Source organism: Dipodomys spectabilis, unplaced genomic scaffold (assembly GCF_019054845.1).
Source record: "Dipodomys spectabilis isolate Male_0828 unplaced genomic scaffold, ASM1905484v1 ptg000178l, whole genome shotgun sequence".
In the NCBI taxonomy this organism is placed as follows: domain Eukaryota; kingdom Metazoa; phylum Chordata; class Mammalia; order Rodentia; family Heteromyidae; genus Dipodomys; species Dipodomys spectabilis.
Genome location: NW_024870855.1, coordinates 6,502,624 through 6,525,043, shown reverse-complemented (window position 1 = coordinate 6,525,043; position 22,420 = coordinate 6,502,624). Strand labels below are relative to the sequence as shown.

General features: G+C 41.1%; 1 protein-coding gene across 1 annotated transcript in view; it reads left to right on the top strand.

The window, feature by feature from the left end:
* Window positions 1-22,420, top strand: part of Pou6f2 (POU class 6 homeobox 2) — a 398,663-nt gene that overhangs the window by 264,394 nt on the left and 111,849 nt on the right. The window contains 2 exon segments of the mRNA XM_042695117.1: window positions 20,166-20,503; window positions 20,505-20,522. Coding sequence (XP_042551051.1) covers window positions 20,166-20,503; window positions 20,505-20,522 — 356 coding nt within the window.

Sequence of the window (22,420 nt, the reverse complement as noted above, 5' to 3'; positions counted from 1 at the left end):
GTGGCCATGGCTACCAGCTGGGACAACCAGTCCCCATGTCTGTCCCATAAAGATGACACAGGCAAAAGAATTCCTGTCTGCAAATATGCCACACATTAAAAAAAATAAGTAAATCCTCAGGTTTGCAAACTAAAAGACATAAAGAAAACCAAAGGACGTATAAAGAAAGCCAAAGGGCTCATATAATGTCAAGGTTACCATTTTAATTGCATAAAGCACAGAGAACGCCTACACTTGTCATTTTTACAAGGTTACTTCTCCTGGACAATGGAAGCTTTTATCCAACAACTATATACAAGTGGGTGACATGACACAGAATGTGACTTACATAAACGGGAGAGTTCACACTCTTTTCTTCCAAATATCTCCTCCAGGAGGCACCATCAGGTAGCTAAATTGCGGCCTTTCAAACCCTTCCTCACAGATAAGAAATGCACATACATGTGTCATTTTATAGCTGTGAAGGCACAAGGCCTAATTCTCCTATGGTATGTCTGGCCCTTGACTAACCAGAGCCCCATCCACTTCAAAGAGGCTTTTCCAGGTGGAATGGCAGGTAAGCTGTTGAGAATTTCACTCTTTTGGATGATGTGATCACATAACAAAAGGCTGATGTAACCCTTGGAAAAGGCAAGCTGAAGGTTACTGTTGGACTTTAGCTCTGAATTTTCAGAATCTAGGGCAATACAGAGAACACCACTCCACAGCACAATGCTTCACAGTACTTTACAATGAGGAGAAAAAGAAAAAAAAGGGAAGAAGTCTTGTAAAGGATAGGAAGCCTTTCAGATCTGTGCACTGGATCAAAATCTTAACAAAAAAAAAAAAAAAAGGAAATGAAAAAGAAGCCTTATGAAGTTGAAAAGTAGCTGAAGCATGTACATTTCAATGCATTACAAACACTTAGAAAACAAGGGGTATAGGTAAAAGGCAGAGATGTGTGTTTACTGGTTTACACACAAATGTCTGTTTCTTTATCCATTTCAGAAGACTTCAGAACATAGAGGAGCTTATCCGTATGCACAGACTCTTAAAAATTCATCTTTTCATGATCGATTTTGTGATAGAAACACAAACCTTCAGGTATCATTGCCTCAAATACCAAAATAAATGTGCATTTTAAAATGAATTAATTCTTTTTAAAATTAAGAAAACATCAGCACACGTCAATTTATACGGTATTAAAGCTAAAGGAAAATGTTGCTCAGCCAAAACACATTGGTTTGGCTGAATAAAAAACTAATGAAAATGTGAGAGTCAAGAACCATGCATAACCAAGGTCTCTGCCCCATCTTTAGCCAACCTTTTCCCTCACTAGATGAGCCAATGAAATGTCCTGTCCTCCTTCTCATTGCTCAACCAGTAAAATACCCTTATCTGCAGTTGACCTCTTCCTTCTCCTTATTCTGTCAACCAGTAGAGTGTTCCATCATTAGTTGGTCTGTTCCTCTTCCTTACTCCCCCAACCAATGAAATGCCGTGTGCTTAATTGATCTCCTCCTCCTCCTCCTCACTAATGAAATGCTACCAGGAAGCACAAATAGGAGAATTACAGGCCAGGTTAGCCCTGGGTCAAAAATAAGACCCTATTAAATAACTATTAATTAACTAAAGACCCTACTAATAACTACAGCAAAAAGAGTTGAGCATGTGGCTCAAGTGATATAGCACCTGCCTAACAAGTACAAGGCACTGAGTCCACACCCCAGTACCACGTCAGGTCGGCAGTCCATCACCAAAATGCCATTATGCAGCTTAGGATTGTGTCTATTTCAAAGATAAAGTTGTAAATTCCTTCATCCAATTGTTCCACTTTGCTGTGGTGACTGGCAAAAGGTGAAATGTTATTGCAATATAGAACTTGGTTTTATCAAGCATCCACTAATAGCAGAGGGAAAAATAACTAATAGGCATTTGGATCTTTGGGAATATCCACTGTCTTTATATTGTTGCATGTGATTGGTGAGGGGCAGGCCCAGAGAGTCCACACACAACAGAAGAGTCCTCTGTTAACATACAGATGTCTCTATCTGAGAGCAGGTAGCGCTAATGTCCTTCCCATAGGGAGGAACCAAGAGTCCATTGTTCTTCTCTCAGGATTTAGCAAGATAGCAGGAAGGATTCTCACAGACCCCCTCCTCAGCAGCAAGTCAGTCTTTTTAATAGAAAGAAATAAGAGTTGCCAAGTTGCTTTACCAAATCTTCAGTGCGTTTGAGAGAACAAAATTTTCCAATGGATCCTCTAACTCAGTAGCACGTGAATCAACTGACTCCCACATGCCTGGACGTAGAAATCAGCTGGCCTTGGCTAATGGTTAATTTAAAAAAGTGTCCACTTGGGTTGGGAAGGTGGCTCAGTGTAGAGTGCTTGTCTCCCATGCATGAGGCCCTGGGTCCGATTCCTCAGCATCACATAAGCAGAAAAAGGCAGAAGTGGCGCTGTGGCTCAAGTGGTAGAGCACTAGCCTTGAGCTGAAGAGCTGAGGGACAGCACCCAGGCCCAGAGTTCAGGCCCCACAACCAATAAAAAAAAAAAGTGTCCACTATCCCACACAATAGTCCTGTCTAATATGAGCATCTTTTTCTTTGCTATCCCAACTTTGCTTGGAAGTAATCATAGTGTCTACAACATAGCAGTCATTTTGTAAATCTGTATTGCCTGAACAAGTAAAGATGTATATAAAACTCAGTTTTTGTGCCAATGGTATTTTTCAGGCTTAATAATTTATGAACAAAAAGCTAAGATGATTACTATGAGTATTTTTTAAGTTACTTGTACTATCTAAAATAGTTCTTTTAAAAGAAATAGTAGCAAGGTGCCAGTGGCTCATGCTTATAGTAGTAGCTGTTCACGAGGCAGGAAAGTCTGTGAGATTCTTTTCTCCAATTACGTACCAGAAAGCCAGAAGTAGAACTGTGGCTCAAGTGGTAGAGTGCTAGCCTTGAGCAAAAATAGGGTAGAGACAGTGCCCAGGCCCCGAGTTCAAGCCCCAGGACTAGCACTACAAGAAGGAAGTGGAGGTGGAGGAGAGGAAGGGAAGGGAAGGGAATATAAGGGAAGGGAAGGGGAAGGGGAAGGACATGGAAGGGGAGAGGGAGAGGGAATAAATTATGACATTGTCCCAGGCAAGCAACAATGAACAACTTCATGAAATAAGATAGTGGATAGTTATGAGATGCTATCTGCTATAAAACTCAAATTCGATAGCTGTTCTGTAACCTTTCAGAACTGGTATTTAATGTGCAACTCATGACAAGAAGAAAGGCTCTATGCGTATTGTTTTACTATCAATGCTTGGGAAATTGTGCCATTCCTGCTGTGCGTGTGCTTAATGTCTCTCATGAATGGAGCCCACATTTGCTGAGGGCAAGTGGTGGAGTGTGTCCATGGGAAGGTGGCCTCCTGCCCATGGCAGATTGCCCTGCGCCAACATTGCCACTCAGTCCTTCTCCCAACACATACTCACCGGGCCACACATTCATTACACCTGGCTGCCTTTCACATCCTGCCAGCCCAGACATACTTAAAACTTGACCTTCAACTCCAACCCTCTTAATCCATCTGCTCTATTGTATTTCTACCCAGATTAGATGGAATTTGGGTCAGGCTGGGTTGGCGTGACATTTTTCCCTCGTCTAAGATTATGACTTAATCTGTCCCTCTCAGATCCACCCCAAGTACTTCTCTGTTTATCCAGACCATCTTCCCTGGCTTTCTAAGCTTGTCATTTTCTCTTTGATTTTTTAAATAAATAAGTCTAGAACCTCCTCCAAAGTCAATTGCAGCTCCACAAATGTTCAAAGGACTCCTTATTTGCATGTGGTCACCTAGAAACCTGAGTGTGTTTAATCTCAGGAATTCTCCCATGGTAGGGCTTCTCTTGTGAATCAAAGCAGAAAAAGCCTTTGGTACGTATTAGGTAAGAAGAAGCTAAAGTTAACAACTGACTACTTAAAGATAATTTTTAATTAAAAAAATAAAATAGTCTAATATAGAAGTAGAGCTCTAGTGGTAGAGTGCCATGCTTCAGCACTAAATACATACATACATACATAAAGTTAACAAATGGCTTATCAGAGTTTTCTGTCATGATGATTACAAACTACTTTGTTATCCTCTACCAGATGCAGGTTGTTGAGAGAGAAGGCAGGAATATTTCCAAACACGGAAACAGAAACCTGAATGAAAAATAATTACTTTTCTTAGGAAGCTATTTGGCAAAACTGAAGCAACCAGAGAGGAACATATTATTAACCGTAGTGCAAGGCACGATGTGACGTCCCCTCATGAGCTGGCAGGGAAGAGCAATTCATTCTGGCTGCCTATACCAGTGCCACCTCAGGTGGCAGCTGCTACTCAGCTCCAGTTCCCCCACAAAGCTATGATGGCAAACCTTCTGGACGGTTTCTTTTTTTTTATTATTGTGAGAATACCATACAGAGGAGTTACAATTACATGGGCAAGATGAGTACATTTCTTATCAAACATTGTTGCTTCCTCTTTGTTTCCCCTTCCCATCCCTTCCCATACTCCCCCTATCTCCCCTGACCCGATCCTCCCCCCACCACCAAAGCTGTAAAGTTTGTTTTTCGACATAAAGACTTGTACATCTCATTGTTGCAATGGGTCCACCTGTATCCCTAGTTAAACGATTTGTTTTTGCCCTTCCCCTCCACAAATTATACCAACATCAAATACAGTGAAAGCATGGGTTATACCATGGAGGAGACACATACAAACAACAAAGAAATCATCTTATAAATATGTTAGAAACAATTGCATGAAAGGAAAAACCATTTAAATATTTATCTTGGGTTTCATTCCACTAACATCAACTTATCTGACCTTTTCTGCTTGACTCAGACATATACTAGTTATTACAAAGAAGGGAAACCATGGGACCTATGTTTCTTTGGGCCTGGCTTACTTCATTTAATATAATTTTTTTCAAGTCTTTCCATTTCCTAACAAATGGGGCAATGTCATTCTTTCTGATGGAGGCATAGAATTCAATTGTGAATATATACCACATTTTCTTGATCCATTCATCTACTGACTGAGGGGCATCTGGGTTGGTTCTATATCTTAGCTATGGTAAATAATGCTGCAATAAACATAGTTGTGTTGGTAGCTTTAGTATGGTCTTGTTTGTAAACATTTGGGTAAATGCCCAAAAGTGGGATTGCTAGGTCATAGGGGAGCTCTATGTGGAGTCTTTTGAGGAACCTCCATACTACTTTCCAAAGTGGTTGAACAAGTTTACACTCCCACCAACAATGTAGTAAGGTTCCCTTCTGTCCACATCCCCTCCAGCATCTGTTGTTATTAGAGTTCTTGATTATAGCCATTCTAACTGGGGTGAGGTGGTATCTCAATGTTGTTTTGATTTGCATTTCTTTTATGGCTAGAGAGGTTGAGCATTTCTTCATGTGTCTATTGGCCATCCTTCTTTCTTCTTCAGAGAAGTTTCTCTTTAAGTCTTTAGCCCACTTATTTATTGGGCAGTGGTTTCTTTGAGGATTTGTTGTTGGGGATTTAATTTTTTGAGTTCCAGGAATATTTTAGATATGAGACCCTTGTCTGTTGTATGGCTAGTGAAGATCTTCTCCCAATCCGTGGGCTTTCTATTGATCTTGCTAGCTATGTCCTTTGCCATGCAGAAGCTCTGCAATTTCATGCAATCCCATTTGCTTCTGGACGGTTTCTTAAAGAAAAATGCACAATTCCTATTTTGTAGAAGCTCTCCTAATGTTTTTCAATGCTGCCGACCAATTGACCATGTGTGTGTGCGTGTGTGTGTGAGAGAGAGACAGAGAGACAGAGAGACAGAGAGAGAGAGAGAGACAGAGAGAGAGTCCTAGGACTTGAACCCAGGGCCTGAGTGCTATCCCTGAGATTTTTTTTGTTCAAATCTAGTTAGTGTTCTACACCACTTGAACCACAACTCCTCTTCTGGCTTTCTGGCAGACTTTCCTGCCAGAAGACTGTGATCTTCAGATCTCAGCTTCCTGAGTATCCAGGATTACAGGCGTGAGCCACCAGTGCTTTTGAAAGTCCTATTTCTGTTAAGTGTGGGGGTGGGGTGCCCCTGTCCACAGGTTCTGTGCAGCCATGCACCACCAACTTCTAATTCTGGGCTAGAAATGAGGGCTGTCAGGGGGTTTAGGTTGAGGCTGGATAGGTAGATTGGAACCAGAGCCCAGTTATTTCCCAATTTGAGGCCGAGTACCGTTGCATGATTCCTGACTGTGGGAACCAACATACATCTCCTTAGAAAATAGAGAGCAATAACCATCACAGTTGGGGCTGAGAACTTGCAACACGGCTTGGGGATAACTGATACAATGAGTGAGGAAGAAAATGCAAGAGGAAAGATATAGAGGCCAATTAACAGGCTCTTGCAGATTCAGCCCAGGCATAATGAGGTTGAACTAAGGGAAGTGGACATAGAAAGGAAATATGGACACTATCTGAGAGGGCTGTATGAGGACCATTCAGGCTATCCTCCATATTGTTCCAACTTCCCCTTCTCGTCTCTGAAGTTGGTAGGGTAGCACATCGTGTCTCCTTGTGTTTGAGTGGTACCATGTGACTCATATAAGCCAATGATTGATCAGAGAAAGGGATGGGGAAGGAGGTATTACTTCTAAGTCACAGTATTCAAACTTCTCTGTTTTAAAATATATTTTTATTATCTTTAAGTAGTTGTACAAAGGACTTGCCACTCAACAAAGTAGTTTATGAACATAGTGCATTTTGATCAATGTCATCCCTTTCAACCTTCTCACCCACCCTTCCCAACCCACCCCTTCCCTCACTTTTCTTAATTTTTAGGTTATGTATTAAAGTTTTTGCCCTTTAACAGAGCAGCTAATGTGTGCAACGTGTACAAGGCATCTTGGTCTGTGTCATCCATTCACCCCCTTCCATCCACCCCTTCCTTTATTTTTCTCAATTCTGAGGTATATACAATGAAGTCTTACCTGCATTCTACCCCTTTTCCCCCTTCATTCATCTGCTCCTTTCCCCTTGACCCCACCCCTTGCAAGTACCCATTTCCTGGCACTTATTTTGTTGGACTTTGAATTGTACTATTTTAAGCTCTCCATAGAGTCTATGATACTTCAGCTAATTCATTTGTAACCACTTGCATACCACCCAGTGTGTTTACTTATAGATCTATAGGCACTTTCTAGCTACCACAACTTCTCTTTCTTTCTCATACTGTCCTGGCAATGATCAAGGGAATACTGGGTTTATTTTAGTTCTTCTATCTTGAAATATAAAAACAAATGTTTAAAAGAAATATCATTGTTGGTAGAGTGCTAGCCAATGAGTGAAAGGCTCAGATACTGGATTCAAGTCTTAGTCTTGGACCAAAAAGAAGGAAGGAAGGAAACAAGCAAGGAAGGAAGGCAGAAGGCAGGCAGAGAGGGAGGGAGGGAAGGAGAGAGGGAGGGAGAGAGGAAGGAAGGAAGGAAGGAAGGAAGGAAGGAAGGAAGGAAGGAAGGAAGGAAGGAAGGAAGGAAGGAGGAAAGGATGGAGGGAGGGAGAGAGGGGGGAGAGAGGGAGAGGAGGGGAGGGAAGGAAGGGAGGGAAGGGAGGAAAGAAGGAAACAGAAAATAAGTATTATTATTTATGGTGATGGTCAAGCAAAACTAGGATACATGTGGTCTAGATTCAGGTCTTAGATTTCTTCTCCTGTGAAGTGGGAAGACATACGTACTCCACCCTTTATAAACAAGCAACGAAGAAGAAGAAGAAGAAGAAGAAGAAGAAGAAGAAGAAGAAGAGGAGGAGGAGGAGGAGGAGGAGGAGGAGGAGGAGGAGGAGGAGGAGGAGGAGGAGGAGGAGGAGGAGGAGGAGGAGGAGGAGGAGGAGGAGGAGGAGAGGGAGGAAGAAGAAGGAAGGAGGAGGAAGAGGAGGAGGAGGAGAAGGAGAAGGGGAAGGGGAAGGGGAAGAGGAAGAGGAAGAAGAAGAGGAAGAAGAAGAAGTCTAGAGAAAAAAAAACTAAGTTGCCTACTTAGGGAGTTTAAGGTTCATCCCAAATAAGAAAGGATTTTGGTGCTATCAGGGAAACGAAGAACAGAAGAACATAATCATTCTTAAAAAGAAATCTCTTGCTCTACATTCCTAAGGAATCAGCCAACACATCTGTGTCACTTGCGTTTTTTTAATCTGACCCGACAGATCACTGGAGAGTAGCTATAGGGAATAATCCCCACACTGGCAGAGGGGATGGATGAAATCAACCATGAAAATAGGCACTGGCCCATGGGTCTATAGCCTAAAAGAAATTTGAGTGAACACAGTGTTGTGTTTAAACCAGGCATGGCAGCCATTGAATTGCCTGTAATATTTTCTCCTGAAAAAAATCCTCACTTGAAGTGAAACACAAATGTTGATGCTTCAAAAGTCTACTAAATGAAAAGCAAATTATGTTATTGTGTTATTAGTATGAAAATATAAAATAAGCATGCTTCTTCCTTTCACCCAGATTCTTAACATTATTTTTTAGTGAACATGACTGTACTTCTACTTTAATGAAAGAAGGAAAAAAATTCCCTAAAATATCATGTTCAATAAACAAAACAAAAATGTAACCACATGCCCAGGTTCCAGTGTTTCATTCCTGTAATCTGAGCTACTCAAGAGGCTGAGACCTGAGAATCTCAGTTTGAAGTCAGAGAATACTATTGTTTGTGTTGCCTGAAGTCTCCTGTTTCCTGCCCTAGTCCATGGCTACTGCCTTTTCATCCTATCCTTCTTCTTTAGCCTTAAATCCATTCCATTTTCTTCTTGAGGCTTGATGATTTCTTGCCCTAAGTTGAAACAGTTGCTTTATATGTAGGTTGTGACTTTCCCAGACAGATTTTGTTTTTCCTGAACTTTCTAGGTCTTTCATTGCATATTCTCAAATGCTTTCCAAAGGTCAATGATCTTATCATTTGAAACCCTCTCTTTTTTCCCTAAATTTTCACCTAGAGTCATAATATGCTGACTTGAACAGGCTGCTATCTAGAACTTCTAGCAGCTGTCAGAGTGGGGGCTTCTTCAAGAAGCTCTCCTGGCTAATAAATAGATTCCAGGCCTTTGGTCTTCCTTTCTCACAGTTAGTTCCTGATTTCATTTTGCCAAATTTTCTACTCAACTGCCTAAGAAAAAAGAGATATCTAAGTCTTGGTAACCTCCAAAATAGGCCTTACATTGCCCTTGTGGTTTTTTTGCTGGTAAGCTTTGGTTTTGTTTTTGCCAGATAGTTTAGCTAGCAGTAGAATTCCTAATGAAAGATGCTTCCCATTGAACCCTGAAGATATTGCTCTTTTGTTTTTAGCCATACTTCTACCAATGAAAGGCAATTTACATGGTAGTGCCCCAGTATGATGCACACTTCTTCATAGATCAATATTTCTTTTCTCCACAGAATTCTTGAGGATTTTAAAATATCTTTGTCTTCAGTGTTCTGCAATTCTAGGCAGGAATTACCTAAGTGTAGGTCACTCGTGTCTTTCATGTTGGTTAGCACTCAGTAAGAACTTAAAGAATGTTCTGATGAGTTGGGAGAGTGCTGAAGAGCTCAGTGCTCTGGAGCGAGACTGTGGATGGACTGGTTTCTTCACAGTAAGAAGAGAAGAACCTCATTTGGGGGATACCCATGCCTGCTTTTGAGATCCTAATTCTTCTTCACACATTTTTTTTTATTTCTGTGGAGGATGTACTTACCATAATTTTTCTGAGATTTTGGGAGTAGCTCTGGGCTATTCTGCAGATGGAAAGGGTGGAAAGGTCAGCTTTCCATAGAAAGACTCTGGCAAACCAGTCTAAGACTCAGGGCGCATTTATCCCTCATAATCTTGATCTTCTTTGACACCAATGGACAGACGCAGCTTCTTCACTCTGCTTCTCTGACCGATAATTCTTCACTCTGTACCTTCTCTATGTAATCAAACATCTGAGATCTCTTAGATTTAACCCTTGTTGAATGTGCCCTGTAGTATGTTCCCCAACACGCCAACAAAGGCAGTCATGGTTGGTGCATTTCCAAAAGAAAGCACTAAACAACGCCTGATTTCCAGTAGCCTGTTTTTCTTTCTTTACATTTTTTTCCTAATGACAAAACGAGTCGCTTAAGTGAAATCTGCTCCTATATGGAGGAAAATGGATAGCAGACTGCCCTGTGGAAGGTCAAGGGAAAAGCTTGCCCCTCCCTTCACTTACAGTGATTCAGCAGGAGCTGTTAGAAGCCCCAGGGGCAATGGCTCCCACCCCATGGGACAGTTCTGTAGAATGCAGATTTTTCCCTGTTCTCTGGAACTTTCTTTCCTAACAAGCTCCCTTGGTAATTCTGGTCTACAATTTGATATAGGATGCTAGGATTTACAGAAACAACCAAAGTAAGAAAGAGGCTTGTGTGGCTCAGGCTATGGGTGGAGATTTGTAAGGATGTTGTCATTGGAAATTTTTTCTTCTTTATTTCCCCTGGGTGTTTTAAGACCTCCTTAGATCTTTCTCCTAAATGCAAAAGAAAAAAAAAAGAACAGACTAAGGACATGAGAGGCAGTATTTTGGGCACTGACTGACCATATGTGAGATGATCACACCTCGTCATCTTTGAGGTAGCATGGATTTTTCTAGTGTCTGACCATTGCCAATAATAACAGCTAATTTCCCAGAAATGTGGAGAATACACTCACCTGTCCAAGCTCAAAGGGTGGACTTTGAGACAAGATGTGCAGCAAATAGAGACCTTAGTGCAAGTCTTACAAGATCAGGTATCTGATAGGCAGGCATGCCCTGAAAAATTACAAGTGACAAATGCCTTCCTCAGTTCCTCATTAGTTGAGTCCTATGGGATATACACTCTTCCCCAAATGTCAACTAAGTTACATTACTTTCTGTTGGGCAATTAGAACACGTGCCCTTGGTGAGGCTGGTTGGCTTTTAGAAGCAGGCTTTTGGCTCATTCCTTTTTGCCATAGAAAAGTTTTTCTGATTTTGTGCTTTGTTCCCACCTCTGATTGGTCCTATTTGTCTACAGACATGCCTAGAGCTGTGTAAACATCACTAATGAATAAGAGGTTGTTGTTCCTACCTATCAGGCTTTTGAACTCCATCCACCACTTTCCCAACTGTGCTCACATAGGCCAATTTTGAAAAGCTTGAGAAAATACTGAAGTGGGATCTCTCTCTCTCTCTCTCATTCGCTCCATATATATTTTTTATTGTAAAGATACTGTACAGAGGGGTTACAGTTACATGAGCAAGGTAATGAGTCCATTTCCTAGCAAGTATTGTTACCCCTCCTATGTTTTTCCCCTACAATTCCTTTCCTCCCCACCTCTCTAACTCCTTCCTCCCCCCAACCAAGTTGTAAAGTCCATTTTCAACATAGTGTCTTGTACATCTCGTTGTTACAATGGGTCATCCTGTATCCTTATTTCAGCATTTTGTTATTTCTCTTCCCCTTCCCAAATTAGAAAAATGTATATACAAGATTCAGGGCACTGGAATCAAATACAGTGACAACAGGGGTTATACCATGGGGGAAGAGCATACAAAAACAAAAACAAAAAAAAACCCACATAGTACATTATAAGTACATTAAAAAGAAGAGCAAGAAAGATAAAATCTCTTGTGTCCCTATCTTGGGCTTGATTTTGCTTAGCATCATCATATATGGTCATATGTACATAGCTTTTGACCTCTTCTGCTTGTTCTAGACATATACTAGTTATTGCAGATAATGGAAACCATGGACCTATGTTTCTTTGGGTCTGGCTTACTTCACTTACTTCACTTAATATAATTTTTCCAAGTATTTCCATTTCCTAACAAATGGGGCAATGTCATTCTTTCTGATGGAGGCATAGAATTCCATTGCATATATACCACATTTTCTTGATCCATTCATCTACTGAGGGGCATCTGGGTTGGTTTCATATCTTAGCTATGGTGAATAATGCTGCAATAAACATAGTTGTGCTGGTAGCTTTAGTATGGCCTTGTTTGTGATCACTTGGGTAAGTGCCTAAAAGTGGGATTGCTGTATCATAGGGGAGCTCTATGTGGAGTCTTTTGAGGAACCTCCATACCGCTTTCCAGAGTGGTTGAACAAGTTTACACTCCCACCAACAATGCAGTAGGATTCCCTTCTGGCCACATCACTTCCAACAACTGTTATTATTAGATTTTGCTTATAGATGTTGTTTTCATTTCTTTTATGAATAGAGAAGCTGAGCATTTCTTCATGTGTCTATTGGCCATTCTTATTTCCTCTTTAGAGAAGTCTCTTTTAGTCTTTAGCCCACTTATTAATCAGGCGGTTGTTTCTATGAGGATTTGTTGTTGGGGGATTTAATTTTTTGAGTTCTAAGTATAGTTTAGATATGAGACCCTTATCTGTTGTATGACTAGTGAAGATTTTCTCCCAATCCGTAGGCTTTCTATTGATCTTGCTTGCTTTGTCCTCTGCCATGCAGAAGCTCTGCAGCTTCATGCAATCCCATTTGTCTAAACTTTTTTTGATCTGTTGTGTTTCTGGGTCTTTATTAAGAAAATCTTGGACTGTGCCAAGGAACCCTAGAATTTCTCCTATTCCTTCCTGCAATGTTTTCAGGGTGTCTGCTTTGACTTCAAGGTCTTTGATCCATTTGGAATTGATTCTGGTGCAGGGTAATATATAAGGATCTAGCTTCAGTTTTCTACTAGTGTTAATCCAATTTTGCCAGCACCATTTACTGAAGAGGCTGCCTTTCTACCATTCTATTTTTTTTAGCTCCCTTATTGAAGATTAGCTGACTATAGATCTGTGAGTTCATTTCTGGGTCTTCATTTCTATTCCATTGATCTTTAGGTCTGTTCTTGTGCCAGTACCAAGCTGTTTTGATTACTATGGTTTTGTAGTAGAGTTTGAAATTTGGCATTGATATTCCTCCAGCACAGTTCTTTCTGCTAAGGACTGTTTTTGCTATTCGGCATCTTTTATTCGGCGTCTTGAATTTTTGGTTGCTTCTTCTATTTCCTTGAAGAATGAGATTGGATATTGCTAGGTATCACATTGAATTTGTAGAGACTATGCAGCGATGAAGTCTACATTTTTTTCTTATCATTATGCCCTATATATCTACCTGTATTGCCTTCACATAGTATAAGTTATCAGAAGTAATCTAGAAGCCAGGCCCTGGTGCCTCATAGCTGAAATCCTAGCTGCCAGGAGACAGAGATCTGGGGATTACAGTTAGAAGCCAGCCCAGAGAAATACAACAGATTCCATCTTCAATTAACCAGTAAAAGGCTGATCTGGAGGCATGACACAAGTGGCAGAGTGCTAACCATGAGCAAGAAAGCCTATGAAGCTCAGGGTGCTAAATTCAAATCCTGGTATTTGAAAAAAAAATGTAACCTAGAGATGATGTAAAATATGCAAAGGTTTCACATGGATTATATATAACTATCTTATATGGGCAACTTGAGCATCTATATATTTTGATACCTGTTTCTGGAACTTGCAACCAATCCACCACAATATACAAATCACTATAGACTTCCAATCTCCCTGTTTTGGAAGTAATATTACATAAATTCCATCCAATATAACACTGATATCTCTCAGTATTATAGGATTAATATCAGTGTGGCACTATTTAAGAGTGGAGTTTACTAAAGAAACCTTAAACATTAAAAATGAGAAATGGCTTCTAATTCATAGCTGAAATGTGGAAGTGAACAGATAGGGAAATGCAAGGCTCTTGATTCCTATTTATTTGGGAAGTTTCAAGGGACTGGGGATTTTTTTTAGCATGCTTCTGTCTAAGAAATTCCAAATTTGATAGAATTTTGCTTTCTATTTCCTTTGCAAAATTGTATTTATATTTACAAGATGTATTTCTTTACCTCTCATCTTCTTTCATAGCTCCTATGACTGTAGTTTGAATATCACATTTCACATTGGCCTTTGCTGTGTATAGTCAGCAGACATAGAGGAACAGGCATAATAGGACATAGACACCAGGGAAGAGAGCAAAGTCTTTCATCCTTACCCCAACAAGCATTGTGTTATCCACAAACATTCTTTGTAGTTCATATATGCCCTTGAACCTTCCTAGCTTTATTTTTTTTTTGTTTTCTATGTCTACATTTCATTAATCTTTAGAAAATGAGTCACTTAGAGACACCCCATTTTCTCAGGTTTTGCTTTCATTCTCATATTATTGGGTAGAAGGCTTTGATGGTTTGTTGGATTTGGGAGTTTGGGAGTTTTTTTTAGATGAGAGTTACATTCTTATACATTCCCTTCTGCTTTTCTTCACATCAACCACATACCTGAATATATTTTCTTTTCCATTTTTTCTTACAAATTATTTTAGATAATTCAAAGCACTTTTATGCTTACCAGTCAAGCTACTGTTGCAGAAGAGAAATATCCAAGCCACACAAACCCTTGGACATAGAGCATCAAAGACACATTTTGGACCCTACCTCATTAGTAGGTTCGGGTCTGTTGCACTGACTTTTCTGCCAATATTTATCTGCCAATATTCCCTCGTCTTTCCTATTTCCAAGTGCTGATTTAGATAAATGCTTTTCTAACCCAAACAAAACAGTATAGTATTCCAGTCAACCATGAACATAAAGGCTGGCATATGTGCCTCCACTTGAAAGAAGCTCGGACAGGCTTTTTTTTTTGTATATATTTTTATTATAAAAATACTATACAGAGGGGTTAAAGTTACATGAGTAAGGTAATGAGTACATTTCCTATTGAGTGATGATACCTCCTCCTTTGTTTTTCCCCTACCATCCCTTTCCTCCCCATCTCCCCAACTCCTCCCTCCCCCACCCAAGTTGTAAAGTTCATTTTTAAGATAGTATCTTGTACATATTGTTACTATGGGTCATCCTGTATCCTTATTTCAGCATTTTGTTATTTCCCTTCCCCTCCCCAAATTAGAAAATTGTATATACAAGATTCAGGGCACTGGAATCAAATATAGTGACAACAGGGGTTATACCATGGAGGAAGAACATACAAAAGAAATAAAAAAAAATCACAAAGTACATTAAAAACAACTGCAAGAAGGCTGGGAAGGTGGCTCAGTGGTAGAGCCCTTGCTTTGCATGCCTGAGGCCCTGGGTTCGATTCCTCAGTACCACATAAGAAAAAAGAAAAAAGCCAGAAGTGGCACTGTGGCTCAAGTGGTAGAATGCTAGCCTTGAGCTGAAGAGCTGAGGGACAGCGCCCAGGCCCAGAGTTCAGGCCCCACAACTGGACCCCCCCCAAAAAAAACTGCAAGAAAGATAAAACCACTTGTGTCTCTATCTTAGAGTTCATTTTACTTAACATCATTATATATGGTCATATGTACATAACTTTTGAGCTTTTCTGCTTGTCCTAGACATATGCTAATTACTGCAAATAAAGGAAACCATGGGACCTATGTTTTTTGGGGGCCTGGCTTACTTCACTTAATATAATATAATTTTTTCCAAGTCTTTCCATTTCCTAACAAGTGGGTCAGTGTCATTCTTTTTTTTTTTAATTGTGAAAATACTGTACAGAGGGGTTACAATTACATGGGCAAGATAATGAGTACATTTCTTATCAAGCATTGTAACCTCCTCCTTTGTTTCACCTTCCCATCCTTTCCCATCCTCCCCCTGACCCCCCACCCAATCTGCTCTTCCCCACACACACACACCAAAGTTGTAAAGTTCATTTTCAACATAACAACTTGTACATCTCATTGTTGCAATGGGTCCACCTGTATCCCTATTTAAATGATTTGTTTTTCCCCTTCCCCTCCACAGGTCAGTGTCATTCTTTCTGATGGAAGCATAGAATTTCATTCTTGATTTGAATAAGGCAAGAGGCAGGTGCAATCAGATTCCCAAAGATTATAATTCCACCAAAAAGGGGAGGTCAGGCTCTACCTTTCCAAGGCCTCCAGCTTATAGGAGATCTTGTGAAGCCAAAATGGAGATTGGTTCGCTGATCATCAATCAAATGTGATTTTGTAAATGTGAAGGAGGGGAAATGATAAAGTAGATCTGCCTTTCAAAGTTCTGGTAACAGGGAGGACGACTGGGTAATTTCTGGCCATCATCCACTTCTAGAGTCACATCACAGGCCCCAGAGCATCCAGGGTTTACACTCAAGGAAGGACACAGCCTTGGCTGTATCCACAGATCACACATGATTCCGTGGCCCAAATGCAGACTTGCTGTCAAACTGACCCATTGTGGCCCCAGTGGGTATCCTGGAATCACAGAACTGGAATGTGCTATCCCTCAGAATGGGCACAGAATCATTTCACCGATGCACGTACATCTTCCTGGCAAGAAACCTACATTAGAAGTGTGAGATCTGACAACCACAGAATGGTAACTGGGAGAATCCATTTTTTTTATCATTTTCATCTCATAGGCTCTCTGTGTTCTCTGTGGTTTAGGTCTCATTGAAATCTTCCTAGAACCTCAGTTCATTCTTAACATTCTCCTTCAGAAGTGTCACTACGAATGTGCTCTTGGTCTCTCTAGCTGACCAAGGACCTCAAATTCCTGGCCCTAAAGTCAGTTTTACAATGTCAACCTCTTCATCAACAAACAGATAATCACTAGCATCTTTTCTTAGCAAGATCTGTAACAGATACCTCCAAACATGTTCTTTGTGAATTAATATCACTTTCCTCAAACAGACTACAATCTGGTCGAAAGCAGTATTACATCTCCTCTTTTTTATTTTAAATATATATTTTTATTGTAAAGATACTGTGCAGAGGGGTTACAGTTACATGAGCAAGGTAATGAGTCCATTTCCTATAGAGCATTGTTGCCCCTCCTTTGTTTTTCCCCTGCCATCCCTTTCTGTCCCCCCAACCCAACTCCCTCCCCATTCCCAACCCCCACCCCACCCCTGCAAAGTTGTAAAGTTCATTTTCAACCTAGTGTCTTGTACATCTGGTTGTTACAATGGGTCATTCTGTATCCTTATTTCAGCATTTTGTTATTTCCCTTCCGCCTCCTCAATGTATATACAAGATTCAGGACACAGGAATCAAATACAGTGACAACAGGGGTTATACCATGGGGGAAGAACATACAAAGAAACAAAAAAAAATCACATAGTACATTAAAAAGAACAACAAGAAAGATAAAATCTCTCATCTCCTTCTTAAATCCTACATACTTCCTGGCATAGTACCAGTACCTACCTAGCATTCTATAAATCTTACAAAACATTTCTTATCTTTAAAAAAATAACCACTGGTTAACTGTCTTAAAGAGAAAATTCTTGGACTTGGAAGGTGGCTCAGTGGCAGAGTGCTTGCCTTGCATGCATGAGGCCCTGTGTTCGATTCCTCAGTACCACATAAGCAAAAAGAAAAAAGCTGGAAGTGGCACTGTGGCTCAAGTGGTAGAGCGCTAGCCTTGAGCTGAAGAGCTGAGGGATAATGCCCAGGCCCAGAGCTCAGGTCCCATGACCAGCCCGCCCCCATCCCCCCCCCCCCCCCCCCCCCCCCCCGCAAAAAAAGAAAATTCTCAAGAAGTTCTTAATATCTGGTTCAACATATGCATGTTTTTCGTGTATCTATCTGTGCAAAAGCAGCTATATCACAGGCCATTTCATAATGGATTGAGAAAATGAGTAATTCTTAAAACAAAGATTTAAGGTTGCAAATTAAATGTAAAAAAAATAAGTTTAAACTGGGAGCCAGTAGCTCACACCTATGATCTTAGTTGCTTAGGAGGCTGAGATCTCAAGGACAGGGTTCAAAGCCAGCCCAGGCAGTCCATGAGACTGTTAACTCCAATCTACTACACAAAAACTTGGAAGTAGCACTGAGGCGCAAGTGAAGAGAGTAAGTCTTGAGCACAAAGAGGCTCAGGGACAGCACCTAGGCCCTGAGTTCAAGTCTCAGGATTGGCGAAAGAAAGAAAGAAAGAAAGGAAGGAAGGAAGGAAGGAAGGAAGGAAGGAAGGGAGAAAGGAGAGAAGGAAGGAGGGAGGAAGGGAGGGAAGAGAGAGAGAAGGAAAGAAGAAAGAAAAGAAAGAAAGAAAGAAAGAAAAAGAAAGAAAGAAAGAAAGAAAGAAAGAAAGAAAGAAAGAAAGAAAGAAAGAAAGAAAGAAAGAAAGAAAGAAAGAAAGGGAAAGAGGGAAAGAAAGAAGAAAGAGAGGGAACGAGGGAAAGAAAGAAATTTAGTTTAATGTTGCAAATGGGAATTAATTGCCTTTGTAATTTTTCACTAATTCTAAGTAAGAGAGACACAGGAAAACTTTGCAGCCAAGCCTTCTAGATTAAGTATTTACCTTTGTAAGTATTTATCCATGGATTTGTTAAAGAGATTTTTTAGACTGAGATTAAGGTAAAGAAGGACCTGGGCTTGGTTTTTGTCTGTAATGATGCTTTGGATTCTTGCTGCAGAATCATTCTGTGCTACCCTGACAGATGAAAACAATATGTCAGTCTGTAGTTTCACACCTAATTCTTGCCTTTCACACAAAAGGAAAATCTTTTTGTATGTGTGTACCAGTCCTGAGGCTTGAACTCAGGGCCTGGGCAGTATCCTTGAGCTTTATTATTATTGTTATTATTATTATTATTTACCTCCCACAGGACTTTCAGCAGGGAATTTACTTTCCTCAGCCTTGGTTTCCTCATCTGTGAAGTGAGATTAATAACTCACAGAATCATTGTGGATTACAGGGATTACCAGACATGAAGTGCTTGGTTTCCCTGGGCCCCTAGTGACACAGAGTATTGGGTGCTATCATCAATGCTCAGTTTGGTGCACAAGCAGCAGGTTACACTATACTTGTTTATGCATTTGCTTCTCCCACTAGGCTGGGCCCAGCTGAGCAACGTCTTGGACAACTCATTTGGGTCCCCTACTCACAGTAGAGGGAAAGCCTCCTGGAGCTCAAATGCTCAGGCAATGTGACTCAGACAGAGGTCTCTGCCTCCATGTTGGTAGCTTGGGGACAATTCAGGGAGCCAGCAGGTAGTGGCAGGAGTTGCAGTGTGGAGGAAGTAGAAAAGCTGGAGGTAACTTCAATCCCTGCACAGCAATGTCTCAGCATGTGACTCCACTCCAGGTAGCTGGAAACCAAGCCCAGCTTCAGACTCCATCATCTCCTTCTCAGTTACACACTGAATATCCTTGAGCATTTTTTTGCTCAAGCCTAGTGCTCTTTCACGTGAATCATACCTCCACTTTCTGGCTTTTTGATAGTTAATTGGAGATAAGAGTCTTGTGGACTTCCCTGCCCAGGCTGGTTTTGAACCATGATCCTCAAATCTCAGCCTACTGAGTGGCTAGAACTACAGACATGTGCCACTGACACCCAGATAACAGGAAGGACTTTAAACACGCTTTTGTTCCCAGTTCCTACCCTTCTTAAGGTGGTACTGTGTCTAGTTACCACACTGTGCAATGTTCTGTCACCTACCCAAATCTCTTCCATTTTGAAGCTCTGTGTCCTCTATCAACAGGTAAATAAAATACTAAGTGTAAGCACTGGGCTCTACAAAACTGAGAAGTGTGTACTATCCTCAAACTAACGCCCATGTGCACGTGCGTGTGCACTCACAGGAGCGCGCGCGCACACACACACACACACACATTGTAGAAACTAAGATATCTTAGAAACCCTGAGCAGTAAGTGAAAATGATCCCCTTAATGGCATTGATGAAAGGAGATGACAATTTTGTGTTCTGTTCTGAACTCCAGTCATGCATTTACCAAAAGAATTAAACTCGTTGAACTTTGAAAATCTAAATCAAATCTTGAAAGCTGGAGTGTATTTTTGCAAGTAGTATGGAAAGGAAGAGATGGAGAAAGTACTTAAAAATAATCTCTCTCCCTTGTACACTCCATTTTAAAAAGTAATGCTGCTTTTTTTTTTTTTTTTAAGTAATGCTCACTACCTTGATGAGAAATGTCTGATGCGTTACATTCTGGTCTCAGGATAGACACTTTTTCCCATCAGAAGTGATTTTTGTTTAGCTCCCAGGATTTCACGATCCTCTTCCATACCCAACAGCCTCTGCGAGAAAGAGCCAACGTTTCCTAGAGCAGATCTTTAGCTGGTACAGGTCAGTCATCAAAGACACACAGCCAGATGTTCTGTCATGTCTGTTTGATTCCACGCTTTCTTTCCTTGTAGCTACCTCATCCCTGAACTCCCAACTGCAACAGCTCCAGCAGCTCCAGCAGCTCCAGCAACAGCAGCAGCCGCCTCCACCACCACCCAGCCAGCATCCGCAGCCGGGCCCACAGGCGCCCTCGCAGCCCCAGCAGCCCCAGCCTCAGCCCGCCCCGCCCCAGCAGCCACCGCCTGCCTCCCAGAAGCTGCCAGCCCCTCCAGCTCAGCTCCAGCAAACTCCTCAGCCCCAGCAGCACCAACCCCAGAGCCAGAACCAGGCCTCTCCAACGCGGCAGAGCTCAAGCCCCGCTCAGAAAGCCAGTCAGTCGCCAGGGCATGGCCTTCCATCGCCGCTCTCCGCCTCCCAACCCGCTCCAGGTAGGTTCTCCAATCTCTCCCCGGAGCACAGAGCACCTGGCTCTGGGAGTGTGCTATTCCCCAAGGCAGAGGGAGCCCGGCAGAATCGAGCGTCCAGTTCCACAGTGTCTAATTCCAATTGATCTCAGGCTTAGGGACGAGGAAGCAAGTGGTAGGCGGCTGGGGATGCATGTAAACGAAACAAATGGAAGCCCATTGATGTCGCCCTCCGAAGGATAAATGTTCTCCCTCCCCTCTGTGCCAGGCCCCGCACTGTAAGTGTACTTGTAGCCCGTAATAATTCCATTTTATGATACTTTTTTGAAGGCAGCAAAGATAGCATCCAATTAAAATTATTACTAGCACACTTTTGTAGCCCCTCGGAGAACTGCATCCAGTGTTCGCCAGGCCATGATGGTTATTTCTCTGTATTATGAATACAACAGTGTCTTACCTTGAGTACTTTCTGCTCTTTTGTTTTTATTTTTCTAAAGACTCTCTGGGGTTAAGAGGGCAAAGAAATTTAGTCCTGGTCTTATGTCCCAGGTATCAACCATCACTCCACAGTCTAACAAGTACTCTAAATACATGCCCAGAGCCTCAACAAATATGCATCTTCATAAAAATAACAAAATAGCTAATGCCTTTTCTTTATTATTGTGAAGCTGAGGACATTAAAAATAGCTATACCAGGTTAACCACAGGCTAACCTACTCGTGTTGAATGGAGAGAAGCATTCAAGAATATATAACTAAGCTTCCTTAGATGTGTTTAAAAATAAATCAACTTCCAAATCAAATGACTGATGTGAACACATCAGATCTAGAAGTGAATGGTTCAGTCAAACCATACATTCTTTGACTTACATAATAATGTTTGATTTAGTGTGCTTGGAGGACACTGATAATGTCCAACAGAGTGAGCCCTTAATATACTCACAACAATGCCAGCTCAGCCCCCTTCTTTGCCCTCCCCAACCCACTGATAACAGTAGAGATGGCATTTATGCTAAACCAAAAATAAATAAATAAAACCAAGACAGACTGGTACACACACAAAAGGCAGGTGATCTAAAACTTCATATTTTAGCACTAGCTTTATTAGCTGTTCCATAGTTTTGTTCTGTTTTGTTTTTTATCTCTTTGAACTTGGATTGCCCAAACAGCCCAAAGACTTCCTGGAGATGAAGGCATTTGGGTTACAGGGTAATTGTTTTTTCTGGGCACTTGAGCCAGGGCAACTTTCAACTTGAACATTTTTTTTTCCCCCGAGTCTGGTTTGAAATGTATTTTTACAAATCTTACAAGGACAAGACAATCTAATGCTTGTGACCTGTCACTGAAATGAGCACAAGCTAAAAGCATCTTCACTGGACACTAGGTATCTAATAAAAGAGCAGACAGAATCAAACATACAAAAATGAATGATTATAGCACCCTAATGTTTTCAGTATCTGGAATTCAACTAATTATGCCAAAGAATGACTTTAATGCTCTTGAAGAACAATTAAATTAGCTAGATGCTGCCATCCCACACTTGTAGTCCCAGCTACTGGAGGCACTGAGATATGAGGATTGTGCTTTAAAGCCAATCCAGAGCACAAAAGTTCATGAGATTCTTATCTCTCATTAACCAGCAAAAAGCCAGAAGCAGGGTATGATTCAAGTGCTAGAGTACCAGCCTTAAGTAAAAAAGCCAAAAGAGAGTGAGAGGTCCTGAGTTCAATCTCCAGTACTAGCATTGAAAAAAAAACCAGTTTAAAAAAAAAGAACAGTTAAATTAGATATGTCTATGTACCATGTGATTAAACACTTTCTCTTTCCCAAGGAACAAAATAGGTAAAATTACCAAAAGGGACAAATGCCTTGGAAAGAATGTTACTTAGATGTGACCCCAATTGCATCTAGACCACCATTCTC